The sequence below is a fragment of the Temnothorax curvispinosus genome, unplaced genomic scaffold, assembly GCF_003070985.1.
Source record: "Temnothorax curvispinosus isolate PA1 unplaced genomic scaffold, ASM307098v1 QBEX01003693.1, whole genome shotgun sequence".
NCBI lineage: Eukaryota > Metazoa > Arthropoda > Insecta > Hymenoptera > Formicidae > Temnothorax > Temnothorax curvispinosus.
In genome coordinates, this window is record NW_020213473.1 from 32259 (window position 1) to 54200 (window position 21942).

General features: G+C 34.2%; 2 protein-coding genes across 13 annotated transcripts in view; both read right to left on the reverse strand.

Moving 5' to 3' along the window:
* LOC112452812 (septin-7) overlaps positions 1–21942 on the reverse strand; it is a 74175-nt gene that overhangs the window by 16382 nt on the left and 35851 nt on the right. The window lies entirely within an intron of this gene.
* Positions 3424–4698, reverse strand: LOC112452813. The gene is made up of 2 exons (XM_025013231.1): positions 3838–4698; positions 3424–3775 (listed from the first exon to the last, which is right to left on the reverse strand). Exon 1 carries the CDS (start codon positions 4636–4638, stop codon positions 3964–3966), a length of 675 nt encoding a protein of 224 aa, XP_024868999.1. The 5' UTR covers positions 4639–4698; the 3' UTR covers positions 3424–3775; positions 3838–3963.

A 21942-nucleotide genomic window follows, 5' to 3' on the forward strand; every position in this document is an offset into this window, starting at 1 on the left:
CAGGTCGTTGAAAATTAATCTGATGTCAAAGATGATAAATAAAAAATGGCAGAGCCAATATGGCAAATATCAAAAATAATGTTCAAATTTTTACTTTTGATACCCGCCATATTGACATAATCGCCCATTTTTGCAATTTTAACTGCAAAGAACCTTTATTAAAAGGCCATAAACACGCACATTTGACTTCTATATGCATTTATAGAAGATGTTGATAGAAATAACAATAATATAATCTCAAGTCTCAAAAACGTGAAAAAGATACTTTCTGGAGCGTAAATTTCGCATATTGTAATATTAGCTAATTGGCACTAAAAACTTTACACTATTTAACTTAAATATTATAATATCACTAGATTAGTAGATTTACATAAAATAATGTATTTTATAATATTACCCAGACTTCTCCTTGCGCCCAGGGTACTTTCCCGTAGTGATGGCGGTAAACAAACTTATTGGTTTGTTCGGCTAAATAAGTCGACTGCTTGCGGCCAGTTCGGGGAAAAAAAGAACACTCAAACGCAAGAATCAAGCTGCCATCAGTGCATGTGAAAGATATAAAAATATCATTTTGTGACAGTTATGACGGTGAGTAATAAATAGGTATTAAGACTGGTAATTGAACCGGTAACGCCCACCTAAACTTATTTTTCTAATGATGTAAGTACACAACAATACCTACAAAATGGCATATAATTCAATGTTGTGCGCCAATGGCCTATTTTGGCGAAGTTTTTTCTTAAAATTGTGACGTGATAGAGTAATTTTGTAAACGGGATCGTATTCAGCGCATTCCAAAACAGGAGCATAATTTTAAAAAAGTGTGTAAATTAGAAACTTGCACATTGCTTCTTCATCATTACAGATCGCTACCATTGCTCTTATTTTATTTCGCTCACAAAGCTCCTCTTATAAGGAAGCTTGTATTTTATTTGATGCATAATTATTAGTATTTATATTAGTTTGGCTTCCTCATAGAGGGAGCTTTATGAGCGAAATAAAATAGGAGCAATGGTAGCGATCTGTAATGATGAGGAAGCAAGTTCCTAATTTGCACATTTTTTAAAATTTTAAATTTAACCTTTTTATGAATTGATAGAGAGTCAGCTTAGTCCAAGTGGGGTTTTACAATCGATGCAATGTCAAATCGATGTTGACTTTGGGAGTTCAAGCTGTATGGTCCATATATGGACTTCGCATAGGACCTTTGATTGCGTATATAAAGCTGGGTTTAATCAACCAAATCTGAAAGAATTATATGTATATAAAATAGTCATAATATATATGAAAGTCGGGTGCTCTAAGTTCACATAGGTATGAAATAGGGGTAGAAAAGACTGAAGAATATAAATAATAGAATTATAAATAGCCCGATATCTCAAAATTGGCGGAAGTTAGAACAACCACGGACATTTTTCAAAAAATTTAAAATTTTATACCTAAAGAAAGAACCCTTTTACCGATCATCGTCAAAATCAATACTAACTTTCCTTTAAGAACGTTCATCGGTTAATCGATTTTCTATGTATTTGCTTGAACTTTGGACTATATGCTCGTAATAGTGTTATCTATACACCTCCTCAATTGTAAGAACCGTGCCGATACCGAAGTCGAGATATTCAATATCGAAGTTACGAATTTTATATATGTAAGGTATAGGCAAAGTGCGTGTTTTAGAGGGATATTATACTTTATTACGGCAGAAATTGTGTGTGTGGTTATGTATTTTGCTAAAAAACTATTATAGGGTAGAGTGGGGTCAAAAGTAACGCGGGGCGAAAGTGACAACTCAAATATCTATATATAGTTATAGGCATAGATGCGTATGCGGATGCGACTATATTCTTTAGTCTTTTCTACTCCTATTTCATATATAGTTCTTTAACATTTGGTTGATTAGTTTTTGAGTTATAGATCGATAAATGTGTACACACATACACGCGCGCGCACACACACGCATGCACGCACGCACGCACGCACGCACGCACGCGCACGCACGTGCACACGCCGCACACACACACACGGACATTTTTTAAATGCATTTTTTCAACGTTTTAGAACATTCAGAACACATCCCTTATAGAAATTTAATACTGTAAGTGATTATTTGGCTAGTAATTAATTACTTATTTTGAGTATTAAAATCATTAAAAACAGTACTTTTAATACTCGAAATAAGTAATTATAATCACTAGCCAAATAATTACTTACAGTATTAAATTTCTGTAAGGGATTGGCATCAAAAACTAAAAAAATAATTTTTTTCGACTTTTTCTATTCCTATTTCATATGTAATTCTTTAAGATTTGGTTGATTAGACCTAGCTTTATACGCGATCGAAGGTTCATACACGAGATTTACGAAAACAAAGCTTCCTCTATAAGAAAGCAAAACTACCAGAAACAACTAGTTTTTTGTGCATTTTTTTTGTTAAACAGTGTAATAGTAATAATAATAATAATTTAATAATATAGTAATAATAATAATAATAATGTGCGTTTTCCGTTCAATTAACTTAAATTAAGAAGTGAAATTATGGCTCCGTGTGTTATCCTAGTTTTCATTTCCGATTCGATTGAAGGCGAACGAAGATGAGACGCATTTGCGTTTCACGATTTCAAAACTTGCTGCTTCGCGGAAAAGGCCGACATTGTTCCGTGATACGGCTGCCAGCAAATCCATCGGCTATTCCGCGTGTTACTTTGACTGTAAAGTGCTTCGTACTTCGTAAATGCGCGAAAGAGCACTGTGAGGCGATAACATCGCATCGCCACGCCGCCGCGCCGTGGAGAAGCGATCGATATTGTATGCTCGCCAACGACGATAGTGGCTTCCGCTACCGCAGTCTTATACACTTCCGGCCGGAAGTGACCGAAGTGTTAAACATCGACCGTTATTCGAAGGACAGCAAAATTTCGTTGACCAGCGGCGACCAGGAAGAGAACGATCTTTCCTTCATGGACTGCCTTTGAGGAAGATTGTGTTCTCGAGAATATGAGAAAAGAAATTTACTCATCCACTGAATTACAGCTTACGTTTTGTTATTAACTCTTTGTTGCATAGTGTCCCTACTTGAAGACCTATTTTTTCGCAATTTTTCGTATTTTATAATAATATTATTTTAATTATATAATAATAATATTTTTACGTATTTCATAATTGACTTGTGTAACATATTTGTCGTATCGTTATGTTTCTAAGACTTGTATGTGTACCTGAACGTAACATAAATATGTAATTATTTTTCCGTCTTTTTGCTTTTGCCACTGATAATTTCTATTACTTTTCACTTTTCAAATACAATTTTATTACAAGCGGAATTTGACTTATTCCGTAAGAATTTTGAAAAATTATTTATATTTAAAAATAAAAATAATAATCACGCTCGTATAAAAGCTCATATAAAAATTAAAAAGAAAAAGGCCAATGATCGAGCATTCGTAGATGTTAAACCATGTAATTAATTAACATATGTACAAAGAACGGAACGTTTCGACTTCACCGAGTCTTCTTCAGCCGTAGTATAAAATATCATATTCGTCGTAGTTACAAAAATATAAAATTCTTAAACCTATAGAGCCACTTCACCGTTCGAGAGCCTAACGAATACATATTGAGTTTTTGTCGTTGCATCTATGAAGTCAAAACCGGAGATAAATTATAGTCAGCAAAATTACATAATTAATTCCTCGTTCGGAGGCGAGAATAAATCAGGTCCAGTCCATAAGAAGTGTTGTTTTTGTCAGGTTGTATGGTCAAAGTATAAAAGGATTGTCTGAAAGGAGATCGTGTGTAAATGAATTAATTGTCTTAAGTATGAAATCTGTTAAAACTTACATGTATCTGTCAGGACGTATAATTTGCGATGTAATGCTCTTTCTCGTGTTACGGATGTCGAATGACTGCGCGGTTTGTCGGGACGAACAGAGTTATAAACAAAACAGTGTATACATAAACTGAAAATTAGTTGAAATTCTTGTTATTGGCTAGCTCGTCAAGTACACTAAAATATGAGTCATCCAGATAATCTGTGTCTGTATTAGAATTGATCCCGTTTTTTTGTTCTTTGATGTGTAGCATCTCTGATATAAGTCTCTTATAATTTGGTTCAGACTCGAGTATCGCTGTATTGTCCCAATCGAAAGTGTGGTTGAATTTTGTAATGTGCTCGGAAATCACAGAATGCCTCGATGGAACCGTTTTTATGTTATTTTTGTGTTCGTTTAATCTAGTTTTAAATTGTCGCTTTGTCTGTCCTACATAGGAAGCACTGCAATCTTTACACGATATTTTGTAAATTACATTATTGTTCGAACTTCCGGGATTTTTGTCTTTTTGTGCCTTAACAAACCTGCCAAGATTATTTAACACTCTATATCCTACCATAAGTTCATCGTTGCTAAGTAAATGGGCGACTTTGTTGGATATGTTTTTTATAAACGGAATGGCAATGAATTTTTTACTCTGTAGTGCGTCGTCGCTATGTTGACTTACTGATTCAATTTCATCTGTGTGTCCAAGTTTATTGTTATGCAGATATTTTAATCTCAGCCTGACCTTCCTAAAGATTAGTTCAAGAGGGTACCCATTATTAAGTAAAATGTTGATGATTATTACTAAATTTTTTGTGTGGTACATGGGGTGAGACAGTAGGATAGCTCTGTCCACTAATTGTAAGCTGAATATAGTACCTATCTTGTGACAATCCGGGTGACCCGAGTAGTAAGAAAGGTATCTACCAGAGGACATTTTCTTTTGATACCAATCTATATATAAAGTATTCTCAATAACGTGCGGAAAGAGATCTAAGAAGTTCAAGCTGCGATCGACCTCATATTCCACAGTAAACTTTAGTCTTTCGTGATAACTATTAAAAATGTTTACGATATCCTGTATTTTATCAGAGGGTGCTGCCATTATTATGTCATCAACATAGCGACAATAAAAAGTCAATGTTAATCCAATCAATCTCAGTGACGTTTCCTCTAGATCTTGCATCACAACGTCAGCAACGATCGGAGATAATGGCGAGCCCATTGGTGCACCATAGGTTTGCCTGCATATCACGTTATTAAAAGTGAAAAATGTGGACGTTAAAACAAACTCGAGAGCTAGTAAAAATTCTTTTTTCGGTATTTTTGTTATTTTACTTATGTGATGCCAACGGTTGCTAACCCCTTTGATTGTAAGATCCAGAGGAATGTTGGTGAACAAAGACGTTACATCTAATGAGACCAGGACATCCAAATTAGAGATTTTTTGTTGGAAAGTTCCCTGTACAGATCGAAACTGTTATCTACGTGACCAACCGCATGGGGAATGCCTTCCGAGATTATACCATGCAGATATCTTGCGAAGGCCTATAAGACTGTGTTTACAGATGAGACTATAATTCTAAAAGGGTGATTCTCTTTATGAATCTTCGGGAGACCATAAACTTTAGGTAGGAGGGAATCGCTAGACCGGAGTTTATACAAATCTTGTTTAGAAATGTAATCCTTCTGGTGCCATATCTTTAATAAGTTGTTCAGTTTATTTTCTATTTGTTTGGCCGGATTCTTGGTGACCACCGTGTACGTATTGGTATCATTTAATATGTTTTCAATTTCCTGTACATAAATGTTTTTATTTAAAGCTACTGTGACATTACCTTTGTCACTCCTTGTGAAAATGATATCGTCATTTTCAGTACAGAACAACATTTCCGTTGAGTCGTTTTTTGCATTAAAAATAATTTATTGCTGATTGTATCGCTACTCGGATTCGTATGTAAGAAATTATGGAATTGCGGGATGACAAGATTGCGTATTTTAGAAAGATTTTTTATGTTGTGGTGTCTAGTATTGCCTTCGATGTCCTTGATAAATTCATGGATAGCTTTCTTTTTATTATGGTTCAACGGCAGACAGAACTTGCCTCCAAGTTGTAATAGGTTTGTGACCTCAGAAAGAATTTCCTTGTTAGACAAATTAGTGAACCATTTGTCGTTCGTGTTATCTAACAGATTATTATTGATTATAAATTTATTCGGATCGACATACGTTTCAATAATGGACTCATTCGATTTTATGGCTGTAATGTTATTTGTGAACCGTATATTCCCTGGGTTAGAGTTATCAAGGATACAACAATATTTAATTGGATTGATTTTCTTATATTTGTTTCGAAAGGTTATATCTAGTAGCCACTCAAATTTCTTTTTGTTGGATAAGTGTAATCTATGTTGAAAATTCCTAAAGGGAGAACTATGGTGTTTTGTGATCTCGTTCCATACATGCCATATTTATATTTAATTTATATTTGCGGTAAGGGAGACCGGGGCTAGTTGTCACACTTTTCAAATACTAATTTTAAAAAAATGTTAGCAATATTTTATAATATCGTATACTACTTTATAATGTACCTACATCCTTTAGGTGTAAGAAAAAAAAATTAGACGTATATATTTATACACAAAAAAGTTATTTAATTGTAAGCAAAACCGCGCAAATGTGACAACTTACCCCATACCCGGGGTTGGTTGTCACATAACTCTGGATTGATTGTCATGTATCTTTCATGTAAAAGAAACATACAACAATAGTTCTTGTTTTAATATTTTATTAAAGTTAGTGTCAGTTTTTGGTAAATTTAACTTAATAATATATTGCAGCATGAATTAAACAAAAACTTAACAATTTTCATAAACTTTGTAATATAATTCTTATAAACTTAGAGTAAATGAAAGAATAATAATTCTCATATAAACTTTGTGATATTTTCATAAACTTTGAGTAAATAAAAGAATAATAACACAGCCCCACAAAAAAAATGAAATTTCTGTCCGGCGGACCGGACTAGTCAATTCTTACGTATTTTGGGTCGCTGAATCCGAATCCGAGGTCAGAATTCAAAAGTTGGTTCGTTTTTTTTTCTAATCTCAAAAAACATTCAAATGAAGCTGCGTCAAGTTCAGTGTGTGTGTGAGTGACGTAATCAGACCAATCGCAGGTATTAGGTTGAAAACCCTAAAAAGGCGAAATTTCTGGGTGAGATACGTATCTATAACGCCGGAATAAATCCGTTGCCCACCGTCACCACGTGGAGGTACCCTAGTTGCAGAAGGATCAAGTCATGGATATACTTTGACTCTATTGTGGTCTTGGACATCAAATATATATATAATAGATTTGTACTTTCTCGGAGTCATGTGGGAAAAACTGCATTTTCAGTGTAATTATGTTATGATCTGACGTCAGATTCGTATTCAGCGACCCCGAAAACCCTCGAGTAACAAATTTTAGGTGAATCTGGTCAATTTTCAAAAACTCATCGGATATACTGGATCTGCCATTTTGAATTTTGAAAAACTGACATCAGATTCGTACTCAGCGACCACAAAAACCCCCGAGTACTAAATTTCAAGCAAATCGGATCAATTTAAAGAAATATCCGCCATATTGGATCTGCCATTTTTGTATTAAAAAATCTAGTCAATTGTTATGTAATTCAAGCTTTTGAATCCGAATCCACGGTCAGAATTTCGAAGCTAGCTCGCGCTTTTTCATTACGGCTCAAAATGTACTAAAAAAGTATGTTTTTTTGAGATGGAAAAAAAAAAAAAAAAAAAAACGAACCAACTTTTGAATTCTGACCTCGGATTTGGATTCAGCGACCCAAAATACGTAAGAAATGACTAGTTTGGTCCGCCGGACAGAAATTTCATTTTTTTTTGTGAGGCTGTGTAATTCTCATAAACATTATATTTATAAACTATGTTGCAATGACGGTTAACTAAATACAGGAAAAATTATCTAAAACTATAATATTTCTTATGACCAAAAAGAAATTACGACTAGTAATTTCAAAAACCAACAGAACAATAAAAATAGAGGCAAGAAAAATTTACTCACGACCTCCAATTTTTAAAAAGTGCTCGTAAATATCACATGCGATGTTTTTGAAACGAGCTATTTCGTACACCTGACTAACACGATAAGAGCAACTTACACTATAAAGAAGAATATTCCACTTAGTCTATTAGGTGAGATATAAGGTTTGTGACAACTTACCCGTGTGACTTCTAGTCCCTGGTCTCCCCTACCTATATATGTAGGTATTTTTTATTTATTTATATTAGACTTTTTCGTTAAAAAGTAGCAAAAATTTCTTCAATATTAGATTCGCTATTTTGTATTATTAAATTTTAGCAACAGATTTATAATGAAAGTCTAAAAAACTCATACATATAAAATTTTATACGTAGGTAAATAAGCCAGAGTTTATCCTTTTTCAATTTGGCTGCCATATTGAATCTGCCATTTTGATTTATTAAATTTCAATTTCAGATTTGCAATTAGCAATCCCAAAAATCTCCGTATACTAATAACCTTTTTCAAAAAAAATAAAAAAGGCGCCAAGTACACGCAATGTATTTTGTAAATTCAAAAATCCAACCTAAGCAGTAGCTTTTTCTCCTCAACAAAATTATATCATTACAAAATTACATTACCTATAGCTTAACCTAAGTAATATGTATAAATCAAAAAATATAACCTAAGTGGTAGTAGCTTTAATTTCTCCCTTAACAAAATTATTATATCACAAAATTATGTTACCTAACTCAACTCAAGTGACATGTATTTCAAAAAAAGATGTGAAATCTTTAAATTGCGCCAATTGCAAAGAGAATATATATTGCTTTGAAAAATAATTGTTGTGCAACTACTTTTAACAAATAAAACCCAAGTGGTACATATCTTTGTGTTTCCATTCAAGGGTCCTATCCTAACCCAAGTGGTAATAGCTTCTTAATTCTCCTTAACAAAATTATAATATTCCAAAGAATCACTTTAATAACAAAGAATTAAAGGTAACAGTACAAAATAAAAATATTTAATTAAAATAAAATAAATAAATTTTTTTGTAAAAAAACTTAGCGCTGCTAGACTTCGAAATTTAAACATTAAAATTTAAACATTATTACTAAAATTTTTGATTTAATAAAAAAATAATAAACATAATTTAAGGAAGAATGTGACGGGAGTAAAAAAGCAGCGTCAAATTTTTTTACGAGAAAAATTTATTTATTTTATTTTAATAAAATATTTTCGTTGATATATCAGATTTTCTAATCTGAATAGTCGACAACTGTAACGATTAATATCTCGCTTCGCGAGGCAAAGACCGCCGCGTTTATCGGTCAGATTCTTTCATTTTGTGCAAAAACGCGTCGATTGAACATAATTTCATCTATATTCGCGTTCAGGCCCGTATTCTAAATAAATACCAATACTTATATATTTCACTATTTGTCACGACGCGGCGACGGTCATGACTGTCACACTCCGTTTCTAGGTTATAACTGACTTACGTTTACGCGAGCGTTACTTCTGTAGTAACTTACAATAATTCACTCGTTTACACAAAATGAATTATCGTAAGTTATCACAAACCCCGTTTACGCGGAGGAATTATCGTAAGTTAGGTACTACAAAAATAACGCTTGCGTAAACATAGTAATGACAGCGCGCTGAACCGGCTGAACGTCTTATCTGCACTGAGCGCAGAACGCACACGTACTACGTTGCACGCAGTGCACGGCCTGCACGAGTATCACTGCCCTCTCGTGTCAAAAAATGAACAGGTACAGACGCCATTTTTGTCCGACGACGACGACGACGTTTCTTAAAATACGAAACTAACGATAATAGCACCGCTAGCGTCGAAAAAGTGAAAAAGACGCGCAATTAGCGCTGTGGTGCAAAAGTTAAGTGACGTTCTGACGACAATGACGTATCTTAATAAAAATTTACACATTCGGACTTTGCATCACAAAATCTCCGCTCGTAGAGTACGTAGAGGAAAAATAAAAACACTTTTGTCATATAATTCGACCCCAAGCTATCGATTGAGATTAGATTGAACTTGATCCGTTCAGTCATTTATTGAGACTCAAAATCTCGGGTCCTCATCGCAACTCGTTGCGTCGCGTAAAAGAGTCACAGTCGGTCTCGCTCCGCGCGTACTTGGCGCGAGACACTACCGTGTCTCTTGATTCAGCAAGATATATTCAACAGAAAACTTTATGCAATAAAGGGTTAAAATATCACTTTGGCAAACTTATATATCTACATATTATTATTTAATATACATATTTAGGTAAATGGATAACAAATGCGTAAATAAGTAAATTTTAATATTAATATATTTATATGCTAAAAAAAAAGAATTGATTGCAGATTATAATCAAGAATTTTAAAACAGAAGCATTGAATTAGGCAAATATGCCCTTGTCAAATATCTCTGTCGAGTGTCATTAAATATTTTAGTTGTCTTACGCAATTAGGAAAGGCGATTGGCCGCCTAACTAACGATCGCTTAGCGTTTCGAGACGTAAGGGAACGCTACAGGAAACCACGGTATGCCACGCGTTCCGTTACACTTGGACGCCGATCGTGGAATACGAATGAATCAGATAATCCGAGTGCATGCGCGGCGACTCGTAAACACAGCGTGCGTAAGGTCAAGGCAGAGAAAAGACCGTCGACCGCCTCCGTCGCGTCATTAAGTTCGCGGCGTTTTCGCTAATGATTCTAAATCACCAGTTTAACAGTTCCTCTGCTTTGCTCCACTTTATTTGAATTTTTACCGAGCTTTCGTTAACTGGGATAAAAAATTATATTCTGCACGGTTACCTCCACTCAAAACATACCTACTCTTATTTATTTCGCGCGGATGTGGATCATAAAATAAAACAAACGCTTTGTTCTTACCTAAATATAGAGCTTTATAACTATCACCTCAAGACAGGTAGCGACAGAAATGAATTTTGCAGAAAGGGGTTTTCCTTCCGGACGAAAACATGTTGCTTATATGTTTCTTCTTCTTTAAGAAACCTGGGTCGGTTTAACAGGATTATCGCGCCGAATATGAGAAACGTAATCCTGATATGAGGTACATTTGAGAAAAGATTCTCGTCCTCTTACTTATTGAGATGCCTCAACCGACGTAATCGTTCCGCCAAGTCAACGTACGAACGATTGCACTTTAAAAGCATTTCACGCGTGCAGAGAGAAAAAGGGGGCAAGCAAATGGAGTGCAGCGTGCTGTAATTTAAAGCGCTGCAGCTTTGTTGCAGTTGTATGAATCTCGCCGGCGGCTGGAGATTTATCCGTCGCGAATTTAAAGCGAATGATATCTCTGGTGAATCCTTCGGTAACTTTTACCCGTTAAATGTATAATAAATAAAAATAAACTCATATTATAAATTGCAATATGAGTGCTTTGCTTGTTAATCGATAAGATAACGAAACAAAAGCGATCACTATCTTTAGACTGGTCTAACATAGGAACGGAATCTGGGAGATCCGTCAGTTTCGTCAGTTTCGTGCGTCTCCTTTAAAAATTACAACGAGTGTACTTAACAGGCTCCGGAAAGAAACAATTTCGTTACATCCGTCTCTTTCGAAGAGCCTCACCAACAGTATTATTAATTGTTATTTGCTCTCGAGCTCGCTTTCGTCCAGAGTCGTTTGCGGGTGTTGGACTCACAGGCTGGATTCCAAGAGCCGCTCTATGCATACGTTGCTCGTAGTTATTGTTTTTTCGCCGTCATCGAGGAACGACGTAACCGACGTTTTGTTCCCCGGAAAAAATCTCCCGGAAATCAGTTCCCGGAAAAAATCTCTCCGGAAAAAATCTCCCCATTAAAAAATCTCCCCCATAAAAAATCTCCCCCGGAAAAAATCTCCCCCGGAAAATATCTCTCCCGGAAAAAATTTCCGTGCCCAGCAAAAACCGAGGTGCCACATGGGTTTACAACTTTCCACGTGTGAAAAGCCCACGCACGTACTTCGCAAGGCACACTATGTGTATAGTTTAATGATAGTGGAGCCCCCCGCAGGGGGGCGGAACCTACTGCCTCCACGCATAGTTCACGCAATAGTTCACGCATACACTTTCCACGCGAACCGAGGTTCACGCACACACCCCCCCGTGCTTTCGGGGGAGGTGCGGTAGTCCCGAAATAGTTCACGCATACACTTTCCACGCGAACCGTTCTCAAATCTTTCTCATTATCCGTGAAAAATTTCGACTGCAGCAAAGCATCGTACGCGTAAGTGACATCGCAGGAAGGAACGAATGCCAATGCGAATAACATTCGCAAATTACGAGCTACGCGGCTGCTCTCGCGGTACAATGGCGCAAGGTCGTGATCTTGTATACTACGCCAAAGTGCTTGACCGAAATGGAATAAACACTCTTTGATTTCACACTCGGGAAATTCTAGTAGTAGTCTAAACACAGTACAATCAGTTGACGGTTCCGAATAATAACATATACAAGCATCAAATAAAGTCGCACAGTTTAGTGTAACGGCTTTTAAAAATGCCATTTCAATTTGAAATACAGTAGTACTGGAATTTTAAATGGGGAGATTTTTTCCGAGGGAGATTTCTTCCGGGGGAGATTTTTTCCGGGGAGATTTTCCCGGGAACTTATTTCCGGGGAGGATTTTTCCGGGGAGATTTCTTCCTAGAACCGAGAAACGATGACATAGTGCACTGTAACTCCCCTTCTGGGAGGGTGTAACGACCAGTTTATATTGCTTGGCGTTACCTCTCTCGCGTATATAAAGCGACTCTGGGAACCGATGAGGGACTGTGTGCAACATCAGAAAACCGGTCCACCGCGCGCGATGTAGCATCATTCCGTAAAGCTCGCGGCTGTTACGAGCCTTCTTCCGCAGAACAACCGTGTCTTTCGGAAAGAACACGGAAAAAAAAAGAAAAAGGAGAAATATAACGATGACCCAATTCCGCGTCGAGTACACTCAAAGATATTCATCGGCGAAAGATGTAAAGAACTCGCAGAGAAGAGAGCTTTAACTGTACGCTGAAAAAAAAATGTATAATATTTGGAACTATAAAGATATAGTATAATATTTATGGTTATAGGAATATTATTTTTATAGTAAGTGTTACCATAATGTTGCTGATAATTACAATATAGGGATAGTATAACTGACCCATGTAAAATTTTTACCAAAAATTATAATCATTTAAAGTAGAAACATAGTGAAGTTGCAAATATGGAATGATAAGAAAAATGAACCATTTTATATAGTCAATACAATTAGAATATTTAACAAATATTGGTATAGGCTCATAGCGTGCTTTACTATACACATGTAATAATAACAAAGGAAATAATTAATGACACAACTATCTCTATTAAACAATTTGTGTATAACTATATGGATGTGTAAAGTTAGGCAAGAGTAGGCGTTTACACGACACGAGGCGGACCGACAGTGTATAAGCAGGGCTAGACCTCACGGGGAAAGTGTCAAAAAGCTCTTTAAAATGTGTCAATATATTAAAAAATTCAAAGGTTATTATCATATTTTAAAAATATTAATGTAGAACGAATCGCGTGTACTTGGCGCGAGACACTACCGTGTCTCTTGATGTAGAACAATTGTATTTTAGTTTTATTTGTTTATATGAGCAAATTAATGAGCAAGCATTTCTAGACATACCTGATTCTATGATAAAGGAAATGATACCCTTAGTTAGACATTTTTCTTTCCTTATATCAGCAATATCGAAAAATATTGCTTCAAAGTAGAAATCAGACATCGGTTGCTAACAACTTAATATTGGTAAGCTAACGTGATTTATAATTTTATTTGTTTTAATTACTATGTGTTTTGTGTGCAATAAAAATTAAGAAATTATATATACAAGTGTATATTTTAAAATTCCACAGTGAAACAATTACAATATTTTATTTTAATAAAAAGTATATTTAATATTTAGAAGTAAAGTATAATTTTCATCTTTTTTTGTTTAGAATGGCATATAAAATTAAAATATCTGTTATTCTTAACTTCTTTTCTATTCAAATTGTAAAGTTCATTTAATGTGAATATTACTGCCTTAGGATATTATGAATATAAGTGAATCAGACGATAATCTTAGCGTAGTGTTACCACATTGAAGTGAATCCGAGGACATAGCATAGTGTTATCATATACAAGTGAACCTGATAATACTAGTATAGCTAGTAGTTCGTCGATAGACACATGTTTTTATCGTGAGAAGGTATGCATTATCTATATTATAATTTCGTAATGGCATGTATACCTTTTCATGCTTACTTTCTTGACTAATTAAGTTTATGTCCCTCTCAGAACTATTTTCTTTTCGTAGTTTTTGTTTGATTTTTTAAATCATAACTCTCTCTTATAAAATGTAGAAAAGAACAAATCACAATTTACTTACTTTGTTGAAATTGTAATTGCCCGTTTAATAATAATAATACAAACCTGCACCATTAAATATGATAGTACTAAGCAATTATACAGTTCCGTTTCATTTCATATTTTTTAGAATCTAAGAGAATTACTCTCAGAATTAGTTGCCGGTAAAAAATTATTGACACAAACACGATTAACTCCATCAGATCACAATAAATTATGTCAGATAATTATTCAAAAGCTTCTTAGCAAATCTATGAAGTATGTATAAATGTATTTAGTTATAGGAATGACCAGGGCAAAGTCGTCACCGGGGCGGAGTCATCATTGCAATTATCTCGAAATCTGTACGTTGTGTGAACTCGCCATTATTAATACTATAAACGCGGCTTATGGTGCCCACGCGGCCACGTGACCAAGTTTTTTTTTTGTAGTTGTTAACCCCGGTTGGGGTTATTAACGCCTTCAGCCCCGCCTTTGGGCTATATAGCGTAGTTTGGTCTTGATCCGTGATTTTCTTCAACCCTGTATAATCCCTTTTTTTCCTCGTACAATCTTTTCTCCTTGGTCTACGATGATCCCCTATGCTTTCTTCCACCTTATAAATTTCTTTTTTATCTCGCACTTTTAAATATTCCTTTTTTTCCTCGTACAATTTTTTCTCTTTGGACTATGATCCCTTATGTAAAATCCCTTATCATCTCGCACACTGGAAGACACTCTTGGGACAATCAAGAGAGGGGAGGATTGGGCAAGGACCCTCTCTTGATTATGTATATGACTGTGCGTATGTGTAACTGTGTGTGTATGTCCGCGGTGTACTGAACTCGGTATGCCGTGGGTGCGTTGGGCCCAAGGAATTGCGCGGATCAATTCCCCCTGCGGTCCCACGTGACCAACGGAGTTTACTGAGGTTATGTGCCATGTTGTGATTCTTATCGAAGCAAACGTGTTTGCGGAGGTCGAAAGTAAAATTTTTTGCGCGTCGAAAAATTTTAATATTTTAAATATTATTGTGTCTCCGAATCTCAAAGTGATTCTAAAGAGTAATGCATGCTGAACACGAATCCAGTGAAGTTTTTTTATTTTCATTAATTTCTAATATTTTATGAGCGACCAAACTTGAAACTTGTGTCTGGGGCGAAGTCGTCACCAAGCCATATCATGGAGGCTTCCGGTGAAAATAAAAGTCAAAGAAGCAGCAGTGGTCGGATTCCGGCAAGAACTTGGATAATATGTGCTGTGCGTGCTCAGAGATGACAGAATGGAGCTGACGAAAAACGTGCGAGCGTAGGGCACATAAGTGTGTGCGCTTTTTTTGTAATTTCTGCCATCGTGTTTTTAATTAATGTTACCATTTTTTTATTAAAAAATAATTAATAAAATGTATCCTATAATTTTTCATGATTAGAATTATGAATTTTCATTTAAAATTCAGTCCGAGAATGGAGTGACGACTCCGCCTCGGCAATTTTGACATTTCAATTTTTGCACCTTTGTCGTTTTCACTCTATACCAGTTGAACAAAGCGACTAAGTAGACCAAAAATGTCCGTATAAATTTTGTAGCCAAGGGTTCACTCTTTATTACGATATACTATCACGTTTTACTAAAATTATTTGTTGTTAAAAATCGACACCGAAAAAATAATGACGACTTCGCCCCGGTATCCCCTACAGCTTCGAAATTTAAAGTGCTTTGTACTTATTTATTTCATTCTATTTTTTATTATAAAATAAAGACTAAAGAATTTCAAAAATGGGCTCAGAAATTGTTAACCTTTTTAAATACGAAAAAGCATCTATATCTATATTTCGTTCCAAAAAATGAAACTCAATTGAAACGTCTTGCTAACGGAAAACTTTGGCACAAGTATAATAATTTTAAGAAGTTAGTTTAGAAAACACAAAGAAGTGTGTAAAAAAGAAAATATTGAAATCCTGAGAACAATGACAATGCCTGTAGAGAAGCAGATTACATTCGTGCCATTCAACCGAAAGATAAAAATCTTGAAAATTTGTGGAAAGAAACATTTACTGGAAGAAACAGAGGAACTTCGTTTACAAATTATTATGAAGATTCCATATTAAAAACTGCGATTGGTGCTAAACTTGTAATGTTGTAATAGTATATGACATTTTAACGTTCTATAAACTCAGGTTAAAAATGCGTTATAATGTAAATGTCAATGGTTACAGTTTTACACACACACACACACACGCACACACACACACACACACACAAAAAGATTGATTTTCAAATAAAAACAGGACCAGATACGTTTATTTTCCAAAAAAAGTAACCTGAAATCGCTTCGTACATACTACTTCTCGTTGAGAAAACAGAAGTATGTCCATCATTGTGTAAAATGGCAAATGGTCTATACATAAATAATTTTTTGAATGTCATAGTTAACTTTTTTTGTACAAAACATCCTATTACAACATTCTCGAAGTCGCGTCTCAATCTGAGAGTATATGAAAATAGGAGAAGAAACTCGGCATCATTTATACATATATTATTTGCAGATGTAGGGTAGAGTGGGGTAGGTTGAGACATGGGGCAGGTTAAGACATCTATCGATATCTCGAAAAGGGTGATTGCCAGCGGATCGACATCAATGCTGATAGATAGGGGCTATTGTCCGCAATACTTTTCATACTCACATTGACGTTCGTGACCGGACATAGCGGCGCGAAAAATCTTTCAATTTTTAAAACCATTAAAAGATAAGTAAAATTTATGTCTTGCATGTCACGCCTTTAACATTGGTCATAATTCTTATCATTTTGGTAAAAATTTAAATTTTATTTAAAAGGCAGGATATTTCTGCATATTTTAGGCCTTGGAGATCCGCACTTAAGTGACAGGTTACAGCGGTATTGAATAATTTTATAAATTTTTGTATAATGGGTTGAGACGAATTTTCGTGGGGCAGGTTGCGACACCGTAATTTTTTTCCTGTCATATATTAAGTAATTTAACATTGTTTTTTTATGATTTAAGGTTATTAATGTAATCATTACATCCTCTTATAGGAATCATGCCATCAGCCTTACTGTTTGCTATAGTCAATGTCAAAGTCAAGGAAACATAACTTAACAAGAAAATCCACGGGTGTCCCCCTCCAATTTTGATGAGCTCCTAGAATGTTGTTTTCTAGATGAAAATAAGGGACACGTATTTTTTTATACGCGCCTATACGCGTGTTTAGGAGGTGAAACACTCCTTTGAAAAAATCGGCTTTTCTCTTTCGGGCTGAATATTTCCGAAATTATAAAAAATGGAAAAAAAATTTTTAAACAAAACTTGAATGATTTAAAGAGTACTTTAAAACAATGACAAAAAAATTTTTTTACAATTTTTATTTTTTAATAAAAATAAAAGAAATTAAAATTAAAAAAAAAAAAATCTTGTCATTATTCTAAAGTGTTCTTTAAACTATTTAATTTTTGTTTAAAAATTTTTTTCTATCTTTTATAGTTTCGGAGGTATTCGGCTCGAAAAAGAAAAACCAATTTTCTTCAAAGAAGTGTTTCATCCCCCAAACACACGTATGGGCACGTATAAAAAAATACGTGTCTCTTATTTTCATCTAGACTAGAGAAGAACATACTAAAAACTCATCAAAATCTGGAGGGACACTTCCGTGTAAGTTTCCTTTTTAGCACATTATAAGTAAGTCATTGTCTCGTAAACGTGTCAAATAACTATTACATCACTATCTGTCTATCTAGTTTAGGTGCATATTAATGCATAAAGTTATGGCGGTGCTATAAAATAAGAGAAGTAAAAACAATATTTTTTTAATGATACTTTATTATTTTTTATGAATATTTAGGTTGGCTTCTTTGTATAATTTTTTTTGTTCTGAATAAAGATAGTTATATGTTCAAAAAATGGTGTTTAAGTCATTATTATAGGTTAAGGCACATTGAGACAAATGCAGGAGTTTGGAAGATAATTAATCACACTCGAATGGTTTAACTTATTAAAAATTACTTTCATGTACACAAAGGGTCTCTCTATCTATAGATACCCCGATCTTTAATTTACCTCTCTTAGTTCAGGAAATATGAGTCCAAACAAAAAATCCGTCTCAAACCTGTCCCACCATACCCTACCTGTTGAAACATTAAGCCTTCTCATATTACCTTATTTATTAACATCAAGTAATGTGAAAACAGGCAATAGGAAGAGGTGGAAACCGTCCAAAATAGAAATTGCTAAGTTTTATTTTTCGAGTTTCTGTAAGCAATTTTTTACATGTCTTTGGAAAATCATGTCATTCGCAAAACATATTTATAATTAGATTATTTTTTCAGATTATAGCAGAATATAGCAGACTTGGAACCTAAACTCCATAAACAAAAACAAAAACTTGAAGCTTATAGATTGACACTTCAGCCAATGGTTGCAGGTGGTTCCATTTTAAACTTTACATCTTTTTACGTTATTGTTAACGATGTTAAGTATACAACAAGTTTGATAAATGCAATCAATTTATGCTTGCAAATCTTCTTTGCGCTAGATGCAACAAATTCTGAAATAGTGTGGTATTTTTGACAACAATATGTTTATGGCATTACTAACAAAAAATATCATCAAAATTTTACTTCTGTTGATGCCACTTGGCACGAAGCAGAACAACTTGTGCTTACTCGTAGGTAAGTCATGTCAATAATAATTTATAGCAGTGCTAACTCGTTTATGGAAGTGTAATAAGCATTCCAAAAGATGATAAAATGCGAATATTGTCTGAAAATAAAACTTTTCTGAACAAGTATTTAAAACTACATACACGTTTTGAGCATCGTACAAGTATTGCTTGTGTAAAATATACTTGTAATTTCAAGGATTGTAATCGTTGTTATTCTAATTATAAAGCTATTTATCAATATAAAAAGCGTTGCAAACATTTCAAAACAGCAATATCTGATTCTGATATTTCCAAAAACGTAAGGTAAATGTATCAATAACTGGCCACTTAACGATATAAGGAAAATAAATCTTAAAGAGTAATCACAAGTGTCCATAGGCAAATGGCCCCATTTTTTTGCATTCGATTTTGGTCATAAAGTAGGTACCAAACGAAAGGTCTTGTCAATCTGATTACAGATATGTCAGTCTCAAAGTGTACCTATTTACCGTTCCAGAGATATCGGGCTCCAAAAATTCCAAAACCAATAAATAATGCCACTGGCTAGTCAATTGAAAATTATGCAGGAAATAAGCAACAAATCACGTCTTTATTAACTAATTATTAAGATCGATAGCAATATTAGACAGATTTTCAACAGGAATTGTAAATGGATTGTTGTGACCGTGGGATAGATACCAGATATGATGGTCATCAAGTGACTAGAAAGTTATTATTATTTTCTGCTTAAACGAGTAAAAAATACATATAATCCTTTTCTAAAAAGGAGATGTGAAGTTTATTGTTGCCGCTTTTCCGCGATGCCGATTGGTTTTCTTGCTGCGCTTACTTCATTTATTGCAGCTGTCATTGTATATTTTGACAGTTGTGTATAATAGGGTTAATAGTGAAATGTTAAAGATAAATAGCGCGCGCGTAGCGCGCGTCTGCAGTGTCTAGTAAACATCTAAAAAATAAGAAGTTAACTTCACGCTTGAGAACTCATGCGGCGTTGCCAAGTAATTGACGCCTCTCCTCTTCTGTCACTCTGAACCGAGCGAAAAATTCATCAAATCGCGTACTTTACACAAGTATTTCTCGAAAAAGAGTATACCGCAAGGGTATTGACACTTAATTGCATATTATTTCTATTTTTATGGAGCATCATATACTAATTTTTCAAAACATGTCGAGTTTTTCCTGTTATTGCAGTATCGTCTCGCAAATCATGTAAACTAGTTTATTGTTCCGCTGCGAGCTTCGTATCGCGAAAATGGTACAGCTGCCGTGTTGCGCGTTGCGCCGCGCCGCCCGGAAAATTAATCACGCGCGTGGGCGAATATGTTTTTTTCCATATTTATTATTTGGGAAACAATGCAACTAGCGTCACTACCGTTGTAGTTCGTTGACAGATATTGATAAAAATATGCACGGTTCACGCAATCAAATTACAAATTAATCTCGGCAAACACAACAGCTGGAATTACATTCGCATTTCTATTAAAATTCTATCCATTATTTGTTATTTCATTATCTCATTATTATATATATATATATATATATATATATATATATATATAATAGAACTGTGTAGAGAGCCGAAGACCGTGCAGCCAAGTTTAACAACCGCGCTCGTAAAATAACAACGCCTACGTGTAATGCAAATTCAATGAAATAATATATATATATATATAATATATATCGTATGAAAATTACCACGTCTATAAAATGTTCGTTTATCTTACAAAGAATTATAAGACTCGGCGAGCTGCTTGCGAAAATGATCAACTCTATCATGCGAGAACAGAAAAGAACACTTAGGCCCGTATTTATAGTCGTGTTTCTGCTGAAGAACTGTGCCAGAACCAGCATCGAGAAAATTAATCATGCACGTTGGCGAATATATTTTTTTCCATATTAATCGTGACTTATTTGTGATCTAATAAATAGAACTTGACAATCAATTTGATATTCACCATGTCATATTTGCAATCGAGATTTAACTGAGGAGATCAAATAAAGTTTATCTTGAGATATAACCTAAATTTTCTGCAGGTTTTAAGCGGTTTATCGATTCTCGAGAAATCAGGTATTAGTTAAAAAGATTAGGTAATTTTGCTCATTCATAAAAGTTGCAACTTGTTCCATCATATAAATGTCTACTTGCAATTATTAAAAATCATACAATTATTATAAATGTAAAATTGTGCAAATTAGAAATTTGCACATGGCTTCCTCATAGAGGAAGCTTTAACTTTTGCAAATTTGGAGATATCGTTCTATTTCTAATTTTATTATATTTTTCAGTCTTTTCTACCCCTATTTCATATATAATTCTTTTAAATTCGGTTAATTAGACTTATAGCTTTATATGCGATCAAAATTATGGACCTTTGATCGCGTATAAAGCTGGGTCTAATCAACTAAATCTTAAAAAATTATATATAAAATAGGGGTAGAAAAGATTGAGAAATATAATAAAATTAAAAATAGATCGATATCTCCAAATTTGCGGAAGTTAGAGCATAAACGAACATTTCTATAAAAACTCAAAATTTTATTAAAAAAGAACCGCTTTACCGATCATTGCCAAATTCAATCCCAACCTTCCTTACATGATACTCTATCGATTAAAAAATATAATTCTTTTAAATTCGGTTAATTAGACTTAGCTTTATATGCGATCAAAATTATGGTCCTTTGATCGCGTATAAAGCTGGGTCTAATTAACTAAATCTTAAAAAATTATATATGAAATAGGGGTAGAAAAAACTGAAAAATATAATAAAATTAGAAATAGATTGATATCTCCAAATTTGCGAAAGTTAAAGCATAAACAAACATTTCTGCAAAAATTCAAAATTTTATTAAAAAAGAACCCCTTGATTATTAGCAATTTTTATTAATTCTATTATATTTTTCAGCTTTTTCTATCCCTATTTCATATATAATTCTTTAAAATTTAGTTAATCAGTTCTTGATTTATAGAAATTTTGGTAAATTTGGCTGTTTTTTAAAGAGAAATCGGTTACCCCTTCATTATTAGCAATTTTTATTAATT

Excerpts from the sequence above, each read along its gene's own strand:
- LOC112452813 (XM_025013231.1), bottom strand. The coding sequence starts at position 4,638 with ATGTACCACACAAAAAATTTAGTAATAATCATCAACATTTTACTTAAT.